The sequence below is a fragment of the Monodelphis domestica genome, chromosome 2 (assembly GCF_027887165.1).
Source record: "Monodelphis domestica isolate mMonDom1 chromosome 2, mMonDom1.pri, whole genome shotgun sequence".
NCBI classification, from domain to species: domain Eukaryota; kingdom Metazoa; phylum Chordata; class Mammalia; order Didelphimorphia; family Didelphidae; genus Monodelphis; species Monodelphis domestica.
Genome location: NC_077228.1, coordinates 179942030 through 179970018, shown reverse-complemented (window position 1 = coordinate 179970018; position 27989 = coordinate 179942030). Strand labels below are relative to the sequence as shown.

Here is a 27989-nt window from a genome sequence, read left to right as displayed (position 1 = left end):
GGTAATATATGTATGACTCAAACTTGTTATAAAAAGCTATTTGCAATGAGCTTTTCTCAAGCCTTTTATTTTTCTTGGCAATTTCATCTCCACTACTACATCCAGTGTCTTTATGTTCAAGTGACTCACCCATATATTATTAGCCCAAATCCTAATCTCAGATCTCTTGTCTTTCAGCTCCCCTAAACTTAAGTTTCAGCTGCAAGTTGGAGGGAACAGTTCCTTGGCAGATTAATGAAGCAGAGAGTAATGCCTTTTCTTTAATGTTATTTTGACAAATAAAATTATATCAGCTTGTAATGAACCAGTGCCAGGGATTTTGGCGAAAAGAACTTTCTTTTCTGGATCTTCAGTAGCTGTGGCTATAACCCCCACGGGAGCAGTTGCCAGGTTACATCTCCACCTGGTTTGGTCACTTCCCAGAATGATGGCTATGGGTACTAGACTGGAAGCATTACTATTTCCAAGGTTATTGGATTCAGGGATCTGGGCTGTTTCCCCTGGGGTTTGAGGGGAGATGTCAGTGTAATGGAGATGGTCTGACTTGCCTGTTCTCTATATCCAAACCAATGGGAAAATACTTAGTAATACCAGGTTAAGCATAGATCCCTGATGTACTGGAGTGGAAACTTTTCTGGAGACACGTTGAAATTAATATCAAGGGCAGTTAGCACACTGGATAGAGTGCCAGGGCAGCAGTCAACCTAGGTTCAAATCTGGCCTTGGGCATTTCCTCGTTGTGTGAACCTGGGCAAGCCACTTAACCCCAGTTGCCTACCTAACCACTCGATTACAATTGATACTAAGACAGAAACCAGTTCTAGATCCACTTAATTGTACTTTCCTTTAGTGCAGTGACTCCAAAGTATGGGAGCCACAACATTTCTTGAATCTGTCTCCCTCCCAGCATTTACACAACCACCATCTTCATTCAGTCTTGTGTCGCCTCTCCCTTGAACTATAGCAATGATGATGTAATCAGTATCCCTGCCTCAAGTTTTCCACAGTTTACAAACCGTCCTCCACCCAGGAATGGCCAAAGTTATTTTCCCAATGTGCAAATATGACCATGAGGCTGAAAACTGTGTAACCAACCAATGGAAGGGTGCGAAGATGATGTGCTGCATCTCACAATCCCCATGATAGCCAATCAAGAGACTTGTGTCCAATGCAACCATAGCTACCCTTGCTTCATTATGCTCCAGCATTCTGCCTCCTCCTACCCTTCTGTTCCGGGCTTTGGCCCCTCAGGGCAGTTATAACTCTACTTCTCCTTGCAGAGCCTGCTTCTCCTTTCATATTCACCCAGGGTTGGAGCAGGTGCTTCTTGGAAAGTGGGCAAGTGACCAGTGAGTAATCCCTTTTTTGTTTTGGGTGAGAGGGAATCAGATAGGTTCTGCATCACAGAATTCATTCTATCTCTACCCCCACCAAAGCCCACACCTGTTACCTGTTCGGAATGTCTGTTGAAATCCTTCCAGTTCCCCAGGTTCACAAACTTGAAGCCATCTGTGACTCCTCACTTTCACCTCACACAGCCAGGCATTTGCTTGTTACTATGTGGCCCCACAATATCTCTTGAGTTGTGCCACTTCCTGTGTTTAGTCAGCTACCCTCTTGACCTCTTCACACCCTCATCCTTTACCAAGCCAGCCCCTTCCACATAGTAGTGGCCAAAGTGCACACCCTCCCCCCAGCTCCAATGTGGGGACTCCCTGTTGCCTCTAGGATTGTGTATATTCTCTATTGTTGGCATTTAAGCATATTTACAGCCAAGCTTTATCCTAACCTTCCAGTTTGTTTTTTAATAAACCCTTCCCTTTTGTCTTAGAATTTGACTCCAACCTACCATTCTGGGTTTATCTCTTTTTTTTTTAATCTTAGAATTAAAACTGTATATTGGTTCCAAGGCAGAAGAGTGGAAAGGGCAAGGCAATGGGGGTTAAGTGATTTGCCCAGGGTCACACAGCTAAGAAGCATCTAAGGTCAGGTATGAACCCAGGACTCCTTGTCTATCTACCAAGCCACCTAGCTGACTCTAGCCCTTACAGTTGTATTACATGTATTATATATTATCTCCCCTCCCTGACTTCCTAAACTCTACAGTCTAGCCAAACTGTCCAAATTACTATTTTGTTCAAAAACACAACTAAAATACCCAAACATTAATAGAAAATTAAGGTATAACACCATTAAGTCACATAAGAAAGAAAGATTTATATTGAAATTTTTCTAATGAATTTGAAATGGGGCACTTCATAAAGTAAGTCCAAACACCCAAAAATTCAATTATTGGAACCATTATTTATTCATTAATAAAGAATCTACCAGATGGGATAGACTTCCCTAGTGGAAGCTGCATCAGATTGACATTATAGGATAGTTTATATAGGTTGCAAGATAGAAAGTTAATCGCTTCCATATACAGGTTCTCATTTGACAATAAAACAAACCTTATCACAAACACAGTTATGTGTAGTCAGAGACAATATTTAGATTATCCAGGGGTTGTTAACTTTTACAGGTACCTTAATACACTTATCCCTAGTTTGCTAAGTGTTATCTTGCCTTCCATCCTGACCTCTTTGATATTCCTGAAATTCCTTTGTTTCTTTCCCTTCCTAATTCTCATCCCCAAGCTAAGTAGAGTCTGGTCTGCTGCCTGCATAAGCAGCTTGACCTTCTGGGGGGAGGGAATCTGGATCTGTTCCCTAAAAATGCAGGAAGGGATTGATCTGCTTTATCTACTTCAATTTTATTATCCTCCCCTATTGGGACTACTTCAAATTGAGACCAGAGAAAACTTTCTTCTAAAACTTTGTGAGTTCTATATAGTGAATACATGCAGAAAGACAAGAATCCTGTTGGAAATTTTGTGTTCACCAATAATTCTTACTGATTTGTATTGTGCATCTTTCAATAAAAATTATCTTTCAAACATTCACTAGTGGGGGTAGCTGGGTAGCTCAGTGGATTGAGAGCCAGGCCTAGAGACGGGAGGTCCTAGGTTCAAATCTGGCCTCAGACACTTCCCAGCTGTGTGACCCTGGGCAAGTCACTTGACCCCCATTGCCTAGCCCTTACCACTCTTCTGCCTTGGAGCCAATACACAGTATTGACTCCAAGACGGAAGGGAAGGGTTTTAGAAAAAACAAAAAACAAAAAAAAAACAAAAACAAAAAAAGTTCACTTGTTTTACTAGCTATTTTGATCAAATTAAATGAAAAATAATAACTACCATGTCCAAGTCTTCCCTATCCCCCTGGATATAAAGATTTAAAAAGCAAACATGTTCAATCATCATTCTTACTAAACAATTTATATTTTAGGAAAAGCAATGAGGTTTTATATTATTCATTTTTTAAACCTTTACCTTCCATCTTGTAATCAATTGATTCTAAGGCAGAAGAGTGGTAAGGGCTAGGCAATGAGGGTTAAGTGACTTGCCCAGGGTCACACAGCTGGGAAGTGTCTGAGGCCAGATTTTAACCTAGGACCTCCCTTCTTTGGGTCTGCCTCTTAATCCACTGAGCTACCCAGCTGCCCCCAGTTTCCAACATTTAAAAAAAAATACTGAGTCTCAAATTCTCTCCCTCTCTCCTTCCCTATCAATCTCCCACCCACTCCATGAGATGGTTAGCAATCTCACATAAATTTTATATGTACAGTCACGTAAAACATCTTTCCATATTGATCCTTGTGTAGAAGAAAACTCAAGTAGGAAAAAAAATTAAAGTGAAAAATGTGTGCTTTGGTATGGATTCAGACTCAATTCTTTTTCTCTGGAAGTAGATGGCATTTTTTTTTTATCGTGAGTCCTTTGGGATAGTTTTGGATCATTGAATTGCTGTTATTTAAAATTGTTCATTTTATAGTATTCCTGTCACTGTACAAGGTTATCTTGGTTCTGCTTATTTCACTCTGCTTCAGTTTGTGTAAGTCTTTTCAGATTTTTCTGAGCTCCTCTTACTTGTCATTTACAGCACAAAATTATTCCATTCCCATCATATATTATAACATATTCAGCCATTCCCCAATTGATGGGTAACCTCTCACTTTCCAAATCTTTGCCCCCCTAAAAAGAGCTGCTTTAAATATTTTTTACCTAGGGGTCCTTACCCTTTTTTCTTTTCTTTTCTTTTTATCTCAGAGTTACAAACCTAGAAATTGTATTGTTGGATCAAAGGGTATATACTGTTTTTAGTTCCTTGGGCATAGGTCCAAATTGTTATCCAGAATGGTTGAATCAGTTCATAACTCCTCCAAGAGTGCATTAATGTCTTAATTTTCCCACATCCCCTCCAAGTTCTGTTATTTTCCTTTTCTATCTTAATAGCCAATCTGATAGGTGTGGAATGGTACCTCAGAGTTGTTTTAATGAGCATTTCTCTAATAGTGATTTAGAACATTATTTGTATGACTCTAGAGAGTTTTAATTATTTTATCTGAGAACTGCTTGTCATATCTTTTGAACATTTATCAGTTGAGGAATGGTTAATGTTCTTATAAATTTAACTAATTTCTCTATCTTTGAGAAGTAACGCCCTTTTATAGAGGCTCATAAAAAATTTGTACCATTATACTTACTATGTATTACTTGCCATCCTATTTACCCCTGTTTACTTTCTGACCTTCCCCTCTCCCAGTTTGCCATCTTTTCTATCAGTACTCCTTTCTCTTATCCCCTTCCCCTTCTATTTTCCTGTATGATTGCTTTCTATCCCCAATTGATTCTTCCTTCACTGAGCAATTCTAATGAAAGTTTCACATGCTCTTTTACCTTTCCCTCCACTGTGAATACTCTTTCATGCCTCTTTTATGTGCCATAATTTACTCCATTCTACTTTTCCCCTTCCCCCTCCTAATGCCTTAATTTAATTAAGTTTTTATATCATCTGATCATATTCAACTCTCACTGTCTAAGCATACTTCTAATTGCTTTATTAAAGACAAAATTCTTGACAGTACAAGAATCTTCTCCCCATGTAGGGATGTACACACTTTAACCTTACTGAATATATTTTGATTCTCTTTCCTATTTACCTTTTTGTTATTCTCTTAAGTCTTGTATTTGAGAATCAAATTTTCCTTATAACTCTGGTCTTTTTTGTGAGGAATGTTCCAAAGTCCTCTTTTTAATTAAATACCAATTCCCCCCCCCCCCCCCGGGGATTATGCTCAGTTTTGCTGGGTAAGTAATTCTTGGTTGAAGCCCTTCAGAATATTGTATTCCAGGACCTCTGATCCTTGAATATAGAAGCTGCTTGATCTTGCATAATCTTAACTGTGGCTCCATGATATCTGAATTGTTTCTTTTTGTCTGTTTGCAATAATTTATCCTTAGAATTTTGGAATTTGGGTTTCATATTCCTGGGAGTTTTGCTTTGGGGGGATTCTTGGTGATCAGTGAATTCTTTCAGTTTCTAGTTTGTTCTTGGGTTGTAGAACAGATCAAGGCAGTTTTTCTTGATTTCTTGAAAGATAGTATCTAGGCTATTGTTTTTATCATGGCTTTCAGATAGTCTAATAATTCTTAGATTCTATCTCCTGGATTTATTTTCTGTATTAGTTGTTTTCCCCATGGGATATTTAACATTTTCTTCTATTTGTAAATTCTTTTGGCTTTCTTCAATTGTTTCTTGATGTCTCATGGAGTCATTTAGTTTCTACATGCCCAGTTCTAATTTTTGAGGCATGCTTTTCTTGAGTGAGCTTTTTTACTTTTCTATTTGGCCAATTCTACTTTTTAAAGAGTTCTTTTCCTTGGTGAATTTTTGTACTTCTTTTTCCAAAGGGCCAATTCTGTCTTTCAAGATTTTTTCTCTTCAGTGTATTTTTGTATATCTTTTTTCCATCTGGCCAGTTCTGTTTTTAAAGAAATTCTTTTGTTTGGATTTTTGTGCCTCTTTTACCAGTTGGCCTATTCTGTTTCTTAAGATAATAATTTCTTTAGCATTTTTTGTGCCTCCTTTACCAAGCTAGCTGACTCGTTTTTCCATGATTTTCCTGTATCATTCATTTCCCCCCCAATTTTTCTTCTACATCTCTTATATGGTTTTTTAAATCCTTTTTGAGCTCCTCCATTCATTATTTTGGGGCTTGAGGGCAATTCATATTTTTCCCATTGGAGGCTTTGGACGCAGCAGTATTGACTTTGTAGTCTTCTTCTAAGTTGGAATCAACCCCGTTACCAAAATAACTTTCTTTGTTGAATTTCTTTTTATTGTTGTTGTTGTGTGCTCATTTTCCTGCCATTTTTTCCCTTTTAGTTTAAAAAACAGTTAAAGTTAGGCTCTTTAACTGTTTGTGTAGCTACCTTCAGAGATGACACTTCAGATCTACTTGCTTTCAGTTCTTCCAAAATGGTGTGATATAAGGAGAGGTATTTAATATTCTCAAGGCCTGTGCTCTTTTCTGTAAGTAACCTCAAGCAGTTTTTACCTCTAGGAACTGTGACTAGGGTTCCCTGTTCCCCTGTGACTGCTCAAATGATGGTGTATACTGGTGTGGTCTTCACCATGCAATTGCTCTCTATGTCTGTGACCTTGTTCTACATTTGGGCAATGCGACAAGTCTTGCCCCCAGAGCCAGCAAAGGGACCCCTGTAATCTCCTTCTGAATTGTTAGTTGTCAGACCCCCCCCCCCCCTTACCATCTGTTGCTGAGAATTCTGGAAGCCTCTACTGCTACTTAGTTTGCTCCTAAGGTCCGTTGCCTCCCAGGGGCCTGCTCTGGGGCACTTTGCATTGCCTCTACCCCCATGCCCTAGATCCCTCATGCTGGTCTTCTAAGTTATTTTGGGCTGAAAAAATACTTCACCTTGTCCTTTTGTGGGTTATGCTGCCCCAGAATTTGCTTTTGAGGTGTCATATCATTGCTTTTTAGAGGGTAATTTGGAAAAAATCAGATAGGTTCTCTACCATCTTGACTCCAACCACATAAATGCATTCTTATCAGTTCTTAAGCATACTTTCTCTCTGGCCAGGAACCTATCAATGCTATATTTTAAGCTCTAGTCCAGAAATTCAAATCCCAAATTTCCATTTCCATAATCAACTGCTCACTTTCCAAATAATGCCTTTTTCTTCTGAAACCTTTGACTTCAGTGGGTAACAGTGAAGAAATTGCCATCAATCCTAACTTCAGTTTCTTGGCCAAAACTTTGGAATTTTTAGCAATGCTTCACAGGTTCTTTCTGGCAGTGTCTTTTGGATCAACAGTTATGGTTTCTGGCCATCCTGTTCGACAAGTCCTGGATACATACCCTCAAAGACAACAGATCTCTCTCGTGATGTTGACAATAACTGCCTCTACTGACCTCCACTGCTACCTGGCTCTTCTTTCTCTGACCCCTTACAAAAGGTTCTCCTTTCTAACAGCGCCTACAGTTTCATGTCTTTTGTTCCTTGGGAAGCAAGTAGCTGCTGCTGCTGCTTTAGAGACTCTAGCTTCCTCTTTTTCAGGAAGAAGTCTCAGTGTTGTTTATTTCCTTCAGCTTCATTGATCCTGATTCCCCCTTATCTTCTTAGAACATCCTCCCCTCCGACTTCCGATACACATCTGCCTCTTCATTTCCTCTCCCCATTCCCTTGTTGAAACCCTTACATATAACTTTTAGGGACACTGTGGGGCTGAAAGGGATTCTGAAAGTCATCTAGTCCTAATTTTAAAAAAAAGTCACTTGGTCTAGCACTTATTTTACAGATGATAAAACAGAGAGGGGAAATGACTTGTATCATAATATGACTGTGATAGGAACCCAAATCCTCTAACTTAAGAAATGAAGTGTCCTTTATATTCACTATTTCTCCTAACTTTATGGGAAGAAGCATCCCTTCAGCCCCTTTACCTTTCCTTCTAAGAGAGAGAGACTATTCTGCACTTTGACAAATCACTCTATCGTAGAGATATAAACATTGCCCAATAATAGTGGCTGTAATGTTCCAACTGCTCTTGGAAAGGGAGACCTTCATCTGGTCCTTCTTTTCCAGTGGCAATGAAGGAGAGAAGAAGTAAATTCACACTTGTCTTCATTGTGAATAATCCTGTATTTGCCTTTCAGTTGTCTTTTTCTGATCTGCAGTTTCCTGGGAGCTGGCTTCCAAGCCCCATCAGCTTTGTCCCATTCTCCAATTAATCAGGTCTCTACAAATTATCATTAAACTGAGTCCCTTAGCAGGATAGTTTGTTTCCCTTTAGTTTTTATGGCTTCATCTCTAGTACAGACCATTCTGTCCTTATAGTTTCTAAATTCCTAGCTAATGTATATATATATATATATATATATATATATATATATATATATATGCACACATACACATGCATTTTATATCATCTATATCTATTGATGTACATTTTACTTATACTAGTATTTCCATGAAATCATGACATGCTTAAGCAAACACTACCTTGGAAGCCTGCCAATTAGTAATATTTTAAAATGAGGACTTCTGGGAGGGTTTTTATGAAGATTTCTCGGAGAAAGAAGCCAGAATGGGGAGCCAGGAGTGCAAAGTTTGTGAAGTGATGGTCCACAAGACTGTTCTCTCTTGGGATCATATAGGCAGGAGCCCAAGTATCTGGGTATTTTGTCCCTATCCTTCCTCTTCTAGAAGACTATGATGAACCACTGTTGCAGCTGCTTCTATAGCTGGTGAGGATGTTGCTAATGATGGTGAGATAAGGCATTCTTGTCTGTTTCAGCCCCCCACCTCCCACAAAACTCCCTTCTTCCCTGCCTCCCAAGGGGGAAGGTATTAACTAAGCAACAGCTCTTGAGTTTTGCTTCCACCTCCTTTCTGCAAAATTGAAGGTGGGATGGGGGAAAGGTATGAAATGAGAAAGAATTTTTTGTTGTGGCTAACAGCTGCTATTAATTTCAACTATGCTCTTCCTCTTCTTTGTTTCTATTACTATTCCTTTTTGTATGAAATTAAATTGCCGGTTACTGTAGACAGGTTTGGGGAATTGGGAGTAAAGCAAGAGAGACACATCTTGCTTTAGCAAGGGACTTGACTAGGGTCAATCACTGTCTGAGGTGGGACTTCCTGACTCCAGGTCCAAAGGCTACCTTACCCAGACATCTAGCCATACCTCTAGATTATGGAAGCTCTGTCCTTGGTTCTGTCCAACAAACTTTTTTTTAACCCTTACTTTCTATCTTAATAACCACTCTAAAAAAATAAAATAATACTTTTTTATTAGTCACAGTTTTAATTTATGTTTTATTCCTCAACTATTTAACTTTTTAAAAAGCTTTGTTTATTCATTGTTTTGTTTTCTTGGTCTATTTAAAATCCTACTTTGAATCTTATTTTCTTGCTCATGTAACATAACCTTCAATCCCAGTTGACTTGTACATAATAAAATATTTTTCATTCTGATACCTCCTGATAATATCTAAATATTCATACATTTCACCTAGATTGTCATATTTCTTGTCATATAATTGGGCAAAATATTTCTTAATAATTGCCCTAATTTCCTCTAACTTGGAGGTGATATGGCCCTTTTTCATTTTTGATACTGTTAATTTGGAGTTACATTGCCTCAATCCACCAAAAGGGTCAATCAGATGTGAACAATTTGATCTCTTTGGAATCAATCAACCAGCAGTCTAAACTAGGCATTAACTAAATGGAAGCAGGTACAGTTGATTGAAATGTATAAATTAGGGGTAACGAGGTAGCTCAATGGATTTAGAGCCAGGAGGACCCGGGTTCAAATATGGCCTCAGACACTTCCCAGCTGTGTGACCCTGGGCAAGTCATTTAACCCCCATTGCCTAGTCCTTACTGCTCTTCTGCCTTGGAACCAATACACAGTAAAGATTTTTTTTTTAATGTAAATTATACTTTGTGGGGCTTATATAGAACAAGACAGTTCATAATGCAGTGTTTCAGTTGCAGGCCAGCCCAGCTGTGGAGCAGCACCAACCAAGCCCCTGAGAGGGAATCAGTTGAGATGGGGAGAGTAAGTTTCTGTCTTCATACCTTTGAACCACCCTCTCTATCCTTGACCAGAAAAATCACCCTGTTTATTCAGAAAGATTGAAAGATCTGGACTTAGCATCAGCATATGTCTGTAGCATCAGTTGAACAACAGTTGCTAATGGCAGAATCTGCCTGAGGAGCTGAGGATAAACTGGACACATCAAGCAAAAACATTTTCAGGTCTAAGGAGAGATACATACTCCCTCCACAGGGGAATTTCATGATAAGTCCCCCAACAGGTTCTGATTGATCTATTTACTTCCTGTGTTCCCTAAGCTTGAGCCCACTTTCCCCAGGACTTCTATTGAGGAGCATGTTTTTGAACCAACTCTTCTAATTATCTCTTTTCTAAAAGCTAACTAAGTCTTTCTAGCTGGTAATCAATGGGGAGTTTTTCAGAGGTAGGTTCATGATTGATAATACTATAAAACCACTCATAATAAACCCTGTAGCATCCTGGGGGAGGAACGGTTAGCCTTCTAGGGGATCTGGCCCATCCATATTAGTTTGGGAAGGTGAGTCCAAAATGCTATGCATTGTTTTTTACATTTTTTTCCCTCCAAAAGATATTTTTTACTTCCCAAAACAGAAAACTTGCATTGTATTTTGTCAACCCTTTCTCCACTATTAACTGAATCCTCTTATAAGCCTTTTGAATGCATTTTTAAAAGTTCAATGGGAAGTTGTCATTTGGGTTTTTTGATTCATAGACTTTATTACTTTCAGGATATCTACTATAACTTTTTTATATTTCCATTTTATTGATAATACACATACATTTTCTCCATACTCTATTGCTATCATGAAAATATTACTTATTATTTAAGTTGACATACTATATAGTTATGAGCAGGTTTTGACTATTTATTTGAATGACTATTTGTTATATGTTTGTTATATGTTGGTACCTGGCAAAAAGTTAATTTTTTTCATGATTTGCAGTGTATTTTTGTTGCATTGACTTTTTTTGCTTGTTGTCTCAGTGTTTACATAGCGAATATTAATGATGTATAGTCTTGCTTATTATAATACTTTGGTACAATCCTATTTTCTGCTTAAGTAAAATTGCTGGTTTTGTTGAATCTCTTAAACATGAAGCCATCTCTTAGAAGGATGAGTGCTTAAGTCATTGAAAGATATTGTCATATTATAGTTAATGAATTTTATAGAGCCCTCCCAATATTAGGAGTTGATCCAGATTGTGATACCAAAGATATTATAAAAATAAATCAAAAGAATACGAAAAACTTAGAGAATTGCAAAGCAAAATATAGTCCTCTAAAGCCAGATTAGATTGCTCAAAAACTGCTCTGTGAAATACATTTAATCACTCAGATATTCCTTTTAGCCTAGAATTAGGGGATAGTACCTAGGGACTATTAATCAGCAGACTATCTTCTGAAGTAGGGAAGCTGCTTTCAAAAGCAGAGGAATTCTACTGAGATTTTTTTTTCCCAAGAGGCATCCCCTCTCACAGAAAAACTGAGAATCACATTCAAGTCTGGAAATGTCATTTTCTCTGTCAAGGCCAGACCTGTGGTATCAGAGAGATACTATATATAGATTTAAGCCTCCTGGTACCAGCCCACATGTTTCTATGATAGAGGACAAATTCTTAGACCACCAACTCACAAATTCTGTATTCCTGACTTCCTTCTTTCTTGCTTTTTTGTCCAATAAATTTTCCCAGAAACTTCCAGAAATCCCAGGTCCAAAATGTATATATACACATATGTATATATGTGTGTAATATATATATATATATATATATATATGTATGTATGTGTGTTTCTCTTTGAACTGACTTTGGGGACACCATATGTCAGTCAATAAATATTAAGTGCCTACTATATACTCAGGGGCTACAAAAAGAGATAAAGGATGATCCTTGCCCTTAAGGAGTTCACAATCTAATGGAACAAATAAAAATTTACCAACAAATTATGTACAGGAAAAATAAGGAATAATTAACAGAAGGAAGGAACTAGAATTAAGAGGGTCTGGAACAGGCTTCCTGTGGATGATTGGATTTAAAGCCAGAGAAGCTCCCAAGTGGAAATAAATAAGAAATAACGTAGGGGGGCACAGAGAAAATTCCAAGAGCCAAGAGATATGATGAGTCTTGTGTGTGGAAGGAGGCCAAGCATAACTGAATCAATAAGTACCTTAGAAGACTGAAAAGATAAGAAGGGGCTAGGTTATGAAAGGATTTAAATTCCCAAAAAAAGAGGGATTTTGTACTCAATCCTGAAGGCAATAAGGAATTTGTAAACTGGAGTTTATTGAGTAGGGGTGGATGATGAGCTTTAGAAATATGCTTTGGCAGCTGAATTATAGAGGAAAGATTGGAGTTGGGAAGAGATTTCAAGCCCACCAGTAGGCTATTTCAGTAATATAAGTGTGAGATGAAGAGGGCCTCCATCAGAGTGATGGCAGTGACAGAGGAAAGAAGGACATTTTAAAGAGATGGCACAGAGGTGAGGTTGACAGGTTTTGGCAACAGTTTGACTATGGAGTGGGTGAGAGAGAGTGAGGAGTTCAGAATGACCCTTATATAGGTATGTGTGTATGTATACATATATATTCATATATATGTAAACATTTTCTAGAAAATCACAAACCAGGTTCTCCAAATGAAGTCATCTTGTGAATAGATGAGCCCTATGAGGAAGAAATGTACTGAGACTTGGAAAATTATTATTACTGACAGGACAGAGGAGGAAGAAGAAGAAACCCAAAGAATTAAAAAGAACCAGAAAAATACAATGCCACAGAAACCAAGGGAGCAGAGAATTTTTAAGAGAAGGGAATTTTTCAATACTCTCTGGTGTAGATATGATGGGAAAAGAAGACTAAAATCCCTGAATTTGTTTAGAATGAGGCCCTTGGTAGATCTAGGAAAGTGTTTTAGACCAGGCCCCACTAAAACCAGATCAATGATTTGGGCTTAGAATTAGAATGTAAAAAAAAACAAAAACAAAAAAACAAAAAACAACACTCAAAGGTCATATAACCTCTGATGGGAATTGTAATTGTTATTATTTTTTAATCCTTACTTTCTATCTTAGTATCCATACTGAGTATCAGTTCCAAGGCAGAAGAGCAGAAAGTCCTAGGCCAAGGGGGGGGTGGGGGGGGGGTAAATGACTTGCTCAGGATCACACAGCTAGGAAGTGTCTGAGGCCAGATTTGTCCTTCTGTCTTCAGGCCTGTCTCTATCCACTGGGGTACCTAGTTGCCCCAAGAAGTAATTATTAATAAAGAGAAAATTCAATAGAGATACATCACTGACCCAAACTACACGCAGCAACCTTCTTGTTCTGCATTTGCCATTGCGGCAGCACCTGGTCAGCACAATATTGGCTCAAGCTTCAGTGGGGACTCCCATTTAAGCCTGAGGAATGTAACTCTTCCAAGGCTTGACCTGTTACACCTAAGGGAACCAGGAATCATGAGCCACCTAGCAGTCCCTTCAGTCAAGTCTTAATGATGGTTTCCCTTCCCTTTAAAGAGAAACAAGCCCAGACTACGTGAAATGAATATTTCTACTACTGTTTCCTCTCTCCCTAAAAATATAGGAGACTTTTCCCCACCATATAAGGGTTTTAAAACTTATTAAACAGCTTTTCTTTGAAAATTTGTGAAAACTAACAAAGGCAATGCCAGAGAAGAAACTTAGTACAAATAAAAGAAAAAAAAATTTAAGATAATGTAGGGGCAGCTAAGTAGCACAGCTGATAGAGAAGCAAGTCTGGAGTTGGAAGGATCCGGATTCAAATTTGACTTTAATACGCTTCCTCCCTGTGTGATCATGAGCAAGTGACTCAACCCCAATTGCCTAGCCTTTACTGCTCTTCTGTCTTAGAATTGATACAAAGATACCAGGTAAGGGTTTTTTTTTTAAAAATGTAACAACCCTCTAAAGAAGTGGCCACATAGTAGGCATTATGATAGGGCAATTCACAGTGGAATTCCGATGCTGCACAATAATGACAAGCAAGAACAGTACCGGAAAATATCAGGGCCACATTGCACATTGCCCAGTTGCCAGTCCCCGTCATGGACCAAGATCATTTGTGGCAAGGTAGCAAAGACTTGAATGTGGCCTGTCCTGGGACCCGAGTCAATATCGAGACTCCTCCTCTGTCATCACCCACCTGGTGTTCACTTGCCCTACATCTCCCTTTCCCTGGAAGTCCCACCAGGGGATGATGCTAATTCTTCACCCTTTTAGAGGCCTCTGCTGAAGGGCTTCTCCCTTCTGCAGGGGCTGTATAAAGACATTGCCTCATCTTCCGCCATGGATTCAAGATTGCTACCAAGCTGGCAAAAGAGGAATACCTTTTCTTCCAGGTAAAGTAACATTTTACTATAGTTCTACAAAGAGAGTTTCACCTCCCCCATGTCATTAGAAAATAAGATTTGCTCCCCCACCCCCAATTCTGCTCTTTAGTTTCCTAAGCTTTTTGCTGTTTCTCCAAAGGAGATATCCAAATCATCCTGGGGAAAAGTAGGCTTCTGAATTAAGCGGGAACCTAAGCCATTTCCCTAAGTTATTATGGAACCCTCTGAGGGGACAGGAACCTCAGAGATCCATGCTATCTTGTCCTGGGAACAGAATAAGGAAGTGATAGTGGGGTTAAGGGGGAAAGAAGGGTCAATTAGGATTATGTCTAAATTGATCAACCTGACACTCTGATCTATACGGATGTAACTGTGATAAGAGACTACTAAAATTCATTATTGCTGGCCTCAAAAGGGAGTGCCTTGCTTTCTTTGTGCACCTAGGAAAGAGGATAGATTTTTACTCTTCATCCCTCAAAGCTTTCTCAAACATCAGCCAGGCAGCTTAAAATTCAGGCCACTGGCACAGATTGCCAGGACCTCTATCCTTCAAGGTTCGCCCTTCTGCCATTATCAGATTAATAGACACCTCTCTCACAGGTGAACCAGACAAAATGGCATTCTTCAAGAACCATGTCCTCATATTTGAGGATTGTTGGACTAGCCAAGAAGGTAAGATATCAGAGCTGAGACCAGAAGGCTTCAACCTCTGCAAGATTGCGACCTTTTCATGAATGGCACTAATACCTTTGGACCCCAGACCCTTAACCTAAAAGAAGTTGATTTACAAATGACTCAGTAAATGAGGGATCCCCAGGTGTGCAATAAGGATGTCCAATAAGCATTGGAGCTTTATAAGGCCATAGAGAAACAAATGTTAATAGTAAGTTAAGGGTTTGTTTTTTTTTCTGAATCATCCAAGTTTTATCCATCCATTGTATTCCCCAAAACTTGACCGATCATGGTGGATTCTGAATTTTCTTAGGGTTGATTTCCTACTCCTAGTCTCATATAAATCCCACATTGGAACACCATCTAGTTTTCAGCTTCTATCTCCATAACCACCTCTGTTTGAGTCATTGTTACACTCTCAATATAATGTTGGACATCTCTGGTTCAGGAAAGGAAACCTTTCAGGTGTCTGTCCACCAGACTGTAGTAGGTATTCCAGCGGTCCTGAGGAATGATGATGAAAATAGCTCAAATTGAAGTTTCCAAGTAAAAGTTCCTAATACAGGAAAAGACAGTTATTTTTGAGACTGATTCTTTACATCTCACCTGGGCTCTGGCCTACCTGATATTCCATATGGATGAGGTTCAAGAAGGGCTGCCACAATAATGAGCATAAATAAGAATTATATTCAGCTACCCATAAGCTTCCAGGTGACATCTGCTTTCTTTACCAGCCATGCAGGATTATTATAAAGGGAGTTAGTGTAGGAAAGTATTCCAGCTTTCTTCATACCCATCCTCATCACTAAGAAGAGAATAATTTTCACTCTCCCAGAACATGGTGTTACTTGATGCCAATTACATATGGGATGCCTCAGGTAACTACAAGGGTTTTTATCTGACCTAGATAAAGATTAATGGAAGTACTCATATAGGCTCATATGCAAGGGTTCATAATATGCAAATACAGGTATCTCTTTCCCACCTCAACTTTCCCCATTACCTTTCTACATATTGTGAATCAGGACAAGGAATTAAATGGGGGTGTTTTAGGAATGTTTTTGTGAAAGCTGTAAACAATACGCAAAGGCCAGCAAATGACACAGAAAATGTTTAGAAACTCGAAAATCCATACATAATTCATCCTGATTTGCCACCACAACTCAAGTATAGAAAAAGGCTTTCCATCCACCTTCCCTTTGGCCAATATACTTCTTCTTTGGTGGTCTGTCCACCAAAACCCTCCATGAGAATCAAGTTCCCTTATCAACTTGTCGGATGTGAAAGCTGTTCTCTGGTAAGATAATAATCTGGCTGCTGTCATCCAGAAGTCCCATATGTATTTGGCATTCCTTGCCATCTCCACACATACTTTCTACACATTTTTGATGTGGGAATGTAGCCTAGAGTTAGGATTGACCTGTTATCTGGGGGAACCTCTACCTAAGGGGACTCATCATCCCTGAAGTTCCTTAAGAATGTTCCTTTAGACCTGGGGACAGGTAGGTGGCTCAGGATTAAAAGCCAGGTCTTAGGGTGGGAGGTCCTGGATTAAAATCTGACCTCAGACACTTCCTAGCTGTGTGACCCTGGGCAAGTCACTTAACCCCCATTGCCTGGCCCTTACTGTTCTGACTCAGAACCAATACACAGTCTTGATTCTCAGATGGAATACAAGGGTTTTTTAAAAATGACTCAAGACTGCTAGGTGGTATGGGGATTTTCAGAGAGACCCTAAATTTGGGCTGAGCAGAAGAGCCTTAGATATAGCAATACAGTTTGTTAGTATCCCTGTTGGTTGGTCAGATGAATCCCCTCTTTTTTTACAATCCCTTATTTCAAGAGCCTCACCCAAAGGACAGGATATAGTCATCCTCTTCCCACTGCCTGGTCAACAGACACAATGCTTCTTCCCGCAGTCCCCAGGTACCTATATTTATAGAGAGAGTCATATTTACCTTGAAGCTCCATCAGACCACGCTCCTCACCAACCATTATTTCAGTGACTTGACTTGTTTAAACTTTTCTTACAACCTCCCAAATTCACACCTTGGTGGTGAATGCCTCACCCACAAAGAAAATAAACCCACATCCTCTTGCAGGGGGTAATAGAGTAAACCCAAAGCTCTCTTACTTCGGGGGTAGGTTTTCATTCTCATGCCTGCTCCCATTCTCTTCCTTTATACATCTGATCTTAGCATCATCTGAGTTTTACCCATCCACTGTATTCCCCCAAACTTGACTGAGCAAGGTGGATTCTGGATTTTCTCAGGAGCGATTTCCTACCCTATCTAAAGTTTTGCTTAATAAACCAAAGAAAAATGCTGAAAAACAGTACATAGCTGTGATGTGCCCAAGGATATATAGCTAGAGAATATTAGGGAGGTAAGCCTACAGTTTCTGATTCCACATCCAGTGCACAGTGCCTATCACTCAATTCAATATGAGATGCTACTTCTAAACAAATGAGTGTATGAATGAAGGAAGAGATAAATAAGTAAATGAATAAACAAAAGAGATGATGCAAAAGGCAGAGGATGTGACTTTCACCCTCTGGAGATGGTAACTCTACCATGAGTAAGAGAAACCATTGCCCAGTATTTTTATTTGTTTTAGGGACATCCTTGTGACATGTAAGGGAACTTCCAGTACAGATATGGGTCCCTCCACTGATGTAGATCAAGCATTTACCTATTTAGGGGCATTGAAAGGTGAAGCAAGTTGTCCATAGCCACCCAGCTAGCATATATCAGAGGCAGAACCTAAGCTCACTTGTTAGTGGAATGAATTTAGAGCTAGAAAGGACTTTAGTTCATCTAGTCCTCATTTTGCACATGAGGAAACTAAGAACCATAGAAGCAAAGTGACTTGTCCAAAGTAATACATATTGTTTTTTGTAAACCCTTCCCAAACTTGGTAACCACTCTGAAACAAAAGGGCAAGGACTAGGCAAACGGGCTTAAGTGACTTGTCCTCCATCACACAACTAGAAGTGTCTGAGGCCAGATTTGACACACGCCTGACTCCAGTCCTTATACTCTATCCAGCCGTGCTAACTAGCTGCCTCAAGTCATATATATTTAAGTAATAGAGCTGGGATTGGAACTCAAGTCCAGTTGCTCCAATTTCCATCACCTCAAATAAGTTTACTTATTTTCCCATTTCTCTGTCAATAATACCCCTCCATTTTCCATAATAGTCTTGAAGTAGCAATATAACAGCCTACGCCATTCTGTTTTGCCACTCTGTCATCCAGGGTAGCAGAGCTAAGATTGCACTGATGTTTTTAAAAAATATTTGTGTTCTGAGACATGGTCATATGTCAAGAATGAGACAAGTTCAAATGGTGTAATGATATTCTAAGATACTAAAAGAATCAGAAACCATCCATTTTGGATGTTAGGCCTTTCTTCTATGGGAGTTTTATGGGGGAAAAGACAGAAGATTCACAAAGGTTGAGAGGGTGTGGAAGGAAAGGACAAAGATGAAATCACAGAGCTTTTGATATGTCAGAGTAAGCTCAGAGGTCCCCAAGGACAGGTTAGTTCCTGTGTGCTGACCCCAAGTGGTCAGCTCTTTCCTGCAACTTTTGTTTCTATATCCAGAAACTCAGGAAATCTCTGGAATAAAAGTTTAGGTATAGCTTTCAACTAGTATTGGTAATAATATAGATAGTAATAGAATCTATAAGACAAGACCTACACAAGTAGTTAATGTACAATATTAGTATTAGGTAAAGATCAACCTTAATTTCAGCCCCTACAGAAAATATATGACTCAGAGGAACCCTTAAACAAATTCAGAAATATAAAGCATTCGAATAGCCCTTTTAAAGAATTATTAGAACCAAGAAATAATGTTCTAAATTGACTAAAAAAATAATTTAAATTAAAAAATAATTACTAGGTTCCCTCCCCTAATCTTTGAAAGTAGTCATACTTTGTGAAGATGTTGAACAAACAATTCACCCTGCACATTGAATCTGCATCATCCAAGAGACTCATAACAATTGGCATGGCATTAATCTTACAGTTGCCAAAAATGATTCTCCTCTCCCTCTAACAGGCAAGGGTTGATGATCAGGAACTCTTTGTCTCTTGGGACTTCCCCAACTTTCATGGAAAGACTATTCTCAGGACTAAGTCTCTGCCCTTGTTCCAAAAAGGCAACAGAATGGCACTCTTGGGTCACCTGGGCAAATATAGGCAGTTTGTCATACACTTCTGCCATTGGACATTTTCTACTCTTGAAGGAGTGAGTCCAGAAGAAGAAGTCCCTCCTCTCTCTCTTGAACTTTGGAAGTCTACAGTTGTATTGGGTAGGAGAGTAGGGGAGACAGGGAGAGACAAAGGGAGAGTCTCAGCTTGCCTATATTCCTCAGGGAAAGATAACTTCGGATAAGAGCCTGCACTCTCTGACTTAAAGTCACCGTCATCTTGGAGAAAGACCCAGTCACTGGTGTTGACTGGGAAAAAAAACACAGAACTATTAAATAGTCAAAGTCACTCTTTAATCAAGGGCAAAAGGGGGTTCAGTGCACTAGTAAGCCTTGACACAGAGCTGCATGCCACACACGACTGCACAGAGTCCGAGGATTGAATTCTGGCCACTCTGGTCACTGACCCTTGGGAGTACCATCGCGATAGAAGACAACTCCAAGGGACAAAAGAATTTGGGGAACCTATATGCCATTTGGGGGAAACCAGGGGCAGGGAAAGATGATTGACATCACCATAGCTACAAAGAAAATGGGACTGTTCAAATTACACTGACAGGATACAATCAAGCTTGGGAAAGGAATCATAGCTATCTGCTAGGGTATAGTGGGTCTTCTTGGGAAAGGATCTGATACAATAGGGGAGACTACCTAAGACAAAAAGGGTCCTTAGCATATGCTTAGTCCCACCCAACTAGAATTTTCATTCCCCAGAGGGTCCCCCACTCTCTCTGAAACTGCTAGCCTGGGATTCCCTTTAGGTTAGATTCCCAGGGGAACCGGGAACAAGTACAAACTTTGGGGTCTCCAACCTATAAGCTAGTCCTGAAACTTGGGGCTCATAAGATCCCACTAGGCCACAAGTGTGGGATTCCTAGATTCTATATTGACACTGGTAACCAGTCAATTAAGTGACTAGGACAAGATTTACATAAGCTAGGGAAAATTTGAACCCAGGACCTCCCCTTTCTAGGACTAGCTCTCACTCCACTGAGCCTCCTAGCTGTCCCACACCCTTTTTTAATGAGTGGCTAAAGCTCTTTCCCAAGCCAAAGCAGGGTGGTTATCAAAAGCCTCACAATATAGGGTGCTGAGAGTGACAGAGGGAGCAGATAAATACAGCCTCTGACTTGGAGTTCACAATCAGAATCCTTTAACCCTTACTCTCCTCTTAGAAATGAGCAAAGCAATGATCCAGGACAATTCTGAGGGACTTATGAGAAAGAACTGTGGGAGTAGAAATGCAGAAGAAAACATGTGATTTATCACTTGTTTATATGGGTATATGATTTGGGGTTTTGACTTTAAAAGATTATTACAAAAATGAATAATGTGGAAATAGAATTTGAGTGATCACATATGCATAACCCAGTGGAATTGCTTGTCACCTTTGGGAAGGGGGAAGGACGAGGGGAGGGAGATAACAAAAATCACATAACCATGAGAAAAAAATAACGAAGAAATGAGCAGGGAAAGTGGATGGTCAAACTGATTTATGTGCCATTTACAACACTCCCTACTGTCCTACTCCCACCCCTGCTCCTAATCCCAGGCAAGTTTGTTTTTTTTCCCCTGAAAATATATGGAGGGCCAGCTGGGTAGCATAGTGGAAAGAGCTCTAGTCTGAGAGTCAGGACCTGGGTTCAAATCTGTAGAGTCCCAGCTCCTACAAAAGGTTCTTGTGTGGGTTTTATTGCCTGTCAAGGGGAGCTAAAAACTGAGGGGCAATAGGTAAAGGTTAAGGACTAGAGAGGGAGAGACATAGATTGAGCAGACACACAAGGAACACAGAGAAAGAGCTTCAGCATCCTGTCAGCACACAGAGAGTCAGAGAGAGCTCTGACCATGCTGCTGGGCTGATTTCTTTTAGGTTTCCAGGATTGGGGTTTTTTCGAGATGTCAATCAAACAAATGAAACAACAAAAGTATTAGCATAATAGTAGATCCAATTAGTAGCGACACCAGTGTAGAGCCCAGGGCTGGGGAAGAAGCCCCTCTGAGAGTCCTTCTGGACTTTAGTCAGACCTTCTTCTTCCCGCTTATTCAGATGTTAGGTGAAAAGTCTTGGACATTTCCCAGGACTGCTACAAATTGTTTTCTAGCTTTCTGGCTGCAGATAACAAGAGGCTTAGTTTTTCAGTTCAACAAAATTTAAGTCCAACCCAATTTAAAGATTCAGAAATCAATCAAGTGAAACATTAGCAATATATCCATAAGTCTGGTCCATGAACACTTTGTTCATTAGAATCAGCTTTTGAATCCATCCTTAATATCTTCATGATTCCTTATAACTGAAATCCTTCAAAATCTGACCTCAGACACCTAGCTGGGTGACCCTGGGCAAGTCACTGAATTCCCTTTGCCCTTCCGTCTTAGAGCTGTTACTGTTGTGGGGGTGAAGAAGTGCACCCCTGGGGTTTGGGAAGGATACCTTTTGCAAGAATGCAAGACTCCAAAACTTAGCTTAAAAATAAAAAGAGAAATTTATTAATTTGAGAATGGCCAGGAGGATGGTACAGGTGGAACAGCAAGACGGAAGGCTGCTCCCTGGGAGGACAGCATGGATGGAAAAGCTGTTCCCCAGACGTCATCAGTTCTGGGGATTTTATACTCTTTACAAGATGCTGTGTCACGGTGTGGACAGGACTCTAGAGTGGTAACCACTCAGGCATTTGATGGGAGGGTTTGGTTATCTGACTGGGGTCTGCCTGGAGACACAGGGAATGACCATCATAAAAGATTCTTTTGTTTTAGGGAACAGACAGATGTCTGAGATACAGTCTGATATGATCGAGGTGTAACCTGGAGGTGCATCTCTCTGTCCATCTTAAAGCTAAAGGAGGATCAAAGGAGGACAATCGTTTCAGGGTCCTCTAGGGGTCATAAGATGTTTTGGGTTAGGTGTCACGAGGATGTAAGGGAGCAAAGGAATTTCCCTGATAATAGTTTGCCTGAGTTTCTGGAGGTGCAATGCCCTCGTCATTACTAAGACAGAAAGTAAGGGTTCTTTAAAAAAAGGAAAAGACTATGTATGGCAGGTCCCTTTGTGTCTCTTCCAAATGCCATTCAGTGATGACTTTTCCACTTCCTTATTCTGTTTGCTTAGAAAGAAACAAGTCTCTGATGGAAAGAAAAACAGTATTCACTTATTCAAGAACATGCTATGGGGATAAAAAGACACAAATAGAATTGTCCTTGCCCTCTCGGATCTTACATCCTATGAGTGAGCTAACATGTACATCTGTAATTATGTACAAAATTACAATAAGAGGATAGCTGAGAAGATCAGGAAAGTATCCAACCAGTCAGTCAGTCAACCAACTAGCATTTATTAGGTGCTTGCTATGTGCCAGACACCGTACTAAAAGCTGGGGATACAAAGAAAAAGATATGTGTGTGTGTGTGTGTGTGTGTGTTTAAATTAGAAAAAAAGCAAATTAGTCCCTGCTCTCAAGGGTCTACAGCAGAAGTAGAAGGATGGGCTTGAGCTGAAACTTCCATTTGATTTTAAGACACTATGAAGGAAAAAAATAGCTAGTTGAGGTTCCTGTTTTAATGTAGCCTGAGTTGCAGTTCCACTCCTATTCCAAGGAAGGACAGACAGTATTACAAAACAGAGTACAGTGAAAGATGGTCATCAGTAGAGAATTAGGTAAGTCAGCTTTATTGAAGAGAAATACCCACAACAAGAAGGGATGATCAGGGTGGATGAAAAAAGGTCAGGTTCCACTGGAGTTCCCAGGGGAAGGAGGGGGCAAGTAAAACCCAATGGATTTTAAAAAAAACCCTTACCTTTCATCTTAGAATCAATACCATATATTGGTTCCAAAGCAGAAGAGCAGTCAGGACTAGGTAATGGGGGAGGGGAGGTAAGTGACTTGCCCAAGGTCACACAGATAGGAAGTGTCTGAGACCACATTTGAACCCAGGACCTCCCTTATCTGGGCCTGGCTCCCAATCCACTGAACCACCCAGCTATCCCAAATCAATGGATTTTTATAGGATTCTTATCTGGGTCCCAGAGGACCAGGAATTAAGGGAAAGGAATGCTTGGACCTGGTAAAAAAAAAAAGGTTAATAAAGTTCTTACAGAAGAACTTTCTCTTTTCTGTCACCAATGATCTTATTAATCAAATATCATAAAGAACCCAAGTATCCAAGAAGCCAATTAAATAGTTCCAGATACAGTGTATAGTGTGGGAAACAAAGTCAGGAAGACCTGAGTTCTAATCCTCAAATACTTTAGTTGTATCATCCTGGGCAAATCACTTACCCTCTCTGAGCCTCAGTTTCCTTAGCTGTTAAGATGGAGACTATAAAAAAGTACCTACCTCACAGGGTTGTTCTATAAGAAGCATTCAGCAGGAGGAAGCTATGTAACACAGTAGAGAGACTGCCAGACCTAAAGTTAAGAGGACCTGGGTTCAAATTTGGCCTCTGACACTGTCACTGGCACTGACTCTGGCAAGTCACTTGACCCCAATAGCTTAAGCCACAGGCACAACAAAAACAGCTCTTTTTGTGGTAGCAAAGAATTGGAAATTGAGGAGATACCCACCAATTGGGGAATGACTGGACAAGTTGTGACATTATTGTAATGGAATATTATTTTGCTATAAAAAATGATGAACAGGATGGTTTTAGAAAAACCTGGAAAGACTTATATGAACTGATACAAAGTGAAGTGAGCAGAATGAGAACTTGGTATACTGTAACAACAATATTGTATGACGATCAACTGTGAATGACAATTGTTTTGATCCATACAATGATCGAAGGCAATTCTGAAGAACTTATGATGAAAATGCTATCCAGTTCCAGAGAAAGAAGTGATAGTCTGAATGTATACTGAAGCAAATTTTTTTCTTTATTTTTCTTGCTTTTTTTCCCCAACAAGATTAATATGGAAATGTTTGCATGATTTCACATGTATAACTGATACTAAATTTTTTTCCTTCTTAATGGATGGGGAAGGGAGTGGGAGGTTCAACTAAAATTTGGAACTTGAAACATTTAAAAATTAGTGTCAAGAAAAAGTATTAAATGTTTATAAGTGTATTCTTCCAATATCTGATTAACACTGAGGAGTACACAAAGACCAGGAAATGTCACAATTGGGTTTTTTTTTTAATTAGTAATGTTAATAGTTTCTTTTCTTCTGTAGTTTTTGACAGCTTCCTATAAATTGGCAAAAAATGAAAAAAATTCTTTAAAATTCAGTGGCTTTGAAGGAGTAGGCACTTTGGGTAGGGATTTTATTTTATTTTTTAGCTGGGAAAGAGAGGGAAATATTTAATAAGCATTTGTAAGCAACCCAGTCTTTTAGGGAAATTTCTAGCTCGACAAATTTACAACTATCAAAAATGAGTTTTCTGAACAGAAAATATAAAGAGCACTGCCTCAGAAATCAGAAGAACTGAGTTCAAATTCTACTTTTAATGCTTACTGCTTCTGTGATCTTGGACAGATCTAAGTTTCCTAAATCCACTTTTTGTAAAATAACAGGGATGGGTGACAGGTATACACATCAAAGGTGAAGAAGCAATCCTGAAAAAGAACTTGTCAAAATCTTACACCAGAGGTTCTGGTCCTCCCTGCACATCCCATGTACCCCAGCTAGGTGGTGCATTGGATAGAGCATTGGTCTGGAGTTGGAAAGATAGTAGGGAAGGGGCTAAAGACAGGGAGAGAATTTGGAACTTAAAATATAAAAACATTAATGTTAAAAACTAATTAACTTCCTAGGTAGGATCTAAAGCTCATAAAGAAGTAATTTGCCCAAAGTAACATTGGCAGTAAATAGTAAAAGGAAAATTCAAGTCCAGTTTTTCTAATTCCAAATCCAGGACTTTTTTCACCACATTTTTGATGCTCAAATAATGATAGAAAGGCATAATATGCATAATGGGAGACTGGACTATCCCTCACTGACCAGTCTCCTGGGATGTCCCATAATTATTTTTAAAAAATTGATATTACTTGGGGAGTTTTCTTTACTTGTTTAAAAATGTTTCCTTCCTCTCTTTAGTCAGTTATTCAATCTCTAGAAAGGAAATAAGATATACACAGACATACTAACCCACTAGAAAAATTAAGCAAAGACAAGAGATAAGAACAAACCAAATACAAGTGCTGAGGGATAAACTCAAAGCTAGAGAAGGAGTTTGTTTAGGGAGGAAAAGCCCTGTAAAAGAGGTTATTCTTGAAACATGTTTAAGAAGTGATACATGCGTGTTCATCCACTTTCCATCCATCAAGCATTCTTTGAGCAATTACACGCCAGTCAGGTAAGTATTTCGTTGAGTTCCCATCAGAGTACTGGATGCTTGAGAAGAGATGTACACGGGAACAGACAGTCCCTGCTTTTAAGGAGTTTATCATCTACTAGGGCATGTCAAGCAGGGAAAGTAATTTGACAAAATATAATTACAGTGTGGGCTGATTAGGTCAGTGAGTTAGAACATGGCACTATGGATAATCTATGTATATAAGCCAGTGGAATTGCCTGTCAACTCTGGGAGTGGGGAGGGAAGAGGAGAGAGATACAAGAGAATCATGTAACCATGGGGGGGAAATTTTTTTAAGTAAACAAAAAGGAAACAGAAAAAAAAAAGAACACGGCACTATGGAGCATCAGCTTTGTGGGCTTTAGCTCCACAGAATCTGTTAGCTTCCCACTGAGAAAGAGTCAACAATCACTTTTGAGTTAGCTACCTCCTGAGTGGGTGCCATAACGTCTGGAAGTACTAAATAAAAGCACAAATAGCTCAATTCAAACCCATTATTGGTGCTGATATTCAATCACAATCAACTCTTTTTACTTTTTTATTAATTTTTTTTAGTTTTTTCTTTATTCAAATAGATTTTATTTTCCCAATTACATGTAATAACGATTTTTAACATTTTCTGAAATTGCAAAATCCAAATTGTCTCCTTCTCTCCCTTCCCTGTCCCATCTCAGAGATGGTAAGCAATTTGATCTGGATTATTAACTTTATTAACATGTAAAACATACTTCCATATTGGTCATTGCTATAAGAAAATACTCATATAAAACTAAAACCCCCAAATAAAAGCATAATGTGAAAAATAGTATGTTTCAATCTGCATCCAACTCCAACAGTTCTTTCTCTGGAGGTAGATGGCATTCTTTGACAAGTGACTCTTTGTGACCCTGTTTGGAAGCTTCTTAAAAAAAATACTGGAGTGGTTTGCCATTTCCTTCTCCAACTTATTTTATGGATGAGGAAACTGAGGCAAACCCAGGGTCATATAACTAGTTAAGTGTCTGAGGCTGAATTTGAACTCGGAATGGCACAATTCAAAGTCATTGACTATTGAAAAAGACTATTTAAAATGTTTATCCCATATCCCTCAACTGAGGAATGATTGAACAAATCGTCTTATACAATGGTTATGGAATACTATTTGCTATGAGAAATGATGATGAGGGTGTTTTCAGAAAGAGCTGGAAAGACCTACATGAATTGATGCAGTGAAATAACTAGAACATTGTATACAGTAACTACAATATTGTGGGATGATCAAATGTGATAGACAGGACAATTTTGAGGGACTTATGACAAAATGCTATCCATCTCTAGAGAAAGAACTGTTGGAGTATAATAAGTGCAGATGAAAACATGATTTATCCCTTGTTTATTTGAGTATATGTTTTGGGGTTTTGGTTTTATAAGATTATTCACTTATAAAAATGAGTAGCATGGAAATATATTTTGTATGATAATACATATACAACTCATATTGAATTGTTTGTCAACCCCAGGAGCAGGAAGGGAAGAAAGGAGGGAGACAACATGAATCACATAACTTTGGAAAACTTATGTGTAAATTTGTCATTGAAAAATAAACAAGATAATAAAAAAATGTTTACTTCACTTATTGTAGAATCAAATTTACAGAAAATACTGGATCTAGAAGAGCTCTTAGAGATATTATGGTTCATCTGTCCTCATTTTACAGCAGAGGAAAATTTATGTACCAAAAATTTCATCTCTCCCAGCACATTAGCAAGTTTATCTATATTCAGTAGGCACTTAATAAATGCTAGTTGATTTGAATAATAGTTTGTTGTCAACTTTGAAGCGATTATCTTCCATTATGATTATGATTATGAATGTCCTTTCTGCCTGTTGTGATTAAATTATGAGCCCAATGGGCAGGACTATGTTGAACCTATGGTTCTCTATGGAAATTAACAAACCATTGTTAACAAACCATGTAGCTCAGAGAGATGTTGCTGTTTCCAGTCACGTCTGACTCTTTGAGTCAATCGGGGCCAAAGGGGTTAAGTGACTTGTCCAGGGATAACATAGCTAGTAAGTGTCTGAGGCCAGATTTGAACTCACCTTTCTGACTCTGGGCCAGGTGTTCTATCTACTATGCCTCCTTGTTACTCCTAGCTGATTTCTTTACTCTTTTAAAAAATGTTTCCTTCCTTTGTATATAGTCAGGCACTGTGCTAAGAACTGGTGATACAAAGAAAGCAAAAAGAAAACCTCTGCCCTCAAGGATTTTATAATTTAATTTTGTTGTTATTTAGTCATTCAGTTTTGTTCCATTCTTTATGAGTCCATGGACCATAGCATGCCAGGCACTTCTATCCTCTACTATCTTTCAAAATCTAAGTTCATGTCTATTGTTTCCATGACAATATCTATCCTCTGCCATTCCTTTTTCCTTAAGGCTTCCTAACATCAGGATCTTCTCCAATGAGTTCTATCTTTTTATCATATGGCCAAAAT

The 27989-nt window shown here is 39.0% G+C and overlaps 1 protein-coding gene across 3 annotated transcripts in view; it reads left to right on the top strand.

Moving 5' to 3' along the window:
* Nucleotides 1–1200: 1200 nt before the first annotated feature.
* Nucleotides 1201–27989, top strand: part of YPEL2 (yippee like 2) — a 128989-nt gene continuing 102200 nt past the window's right edge. For 2 of the 3 annotated variants that reach the window (XR_001628002.2, XM_007481790.3), the window contains exons 1-3: nucleotides 1201–1349; nucleotides 9903–9972; nucleotides 14260–14345. Coding sequence is in view for 2 of the 3 variants with exons in the window: in XM_007481790.3 (XP_007481852.1) it covers nucleotides 9964–9972; nucleotides 14260–14345 (95 nt within the window). In the remaining variant the exon portion in view is untranslated. The remainder of the gene's footprint in view (nucleotides 1350–9902; nucleotides 9973–14259; nucleotides 14346–27989) is intronic. The other variant, XM_007481791.3, reaches the window with a different exon arrangement.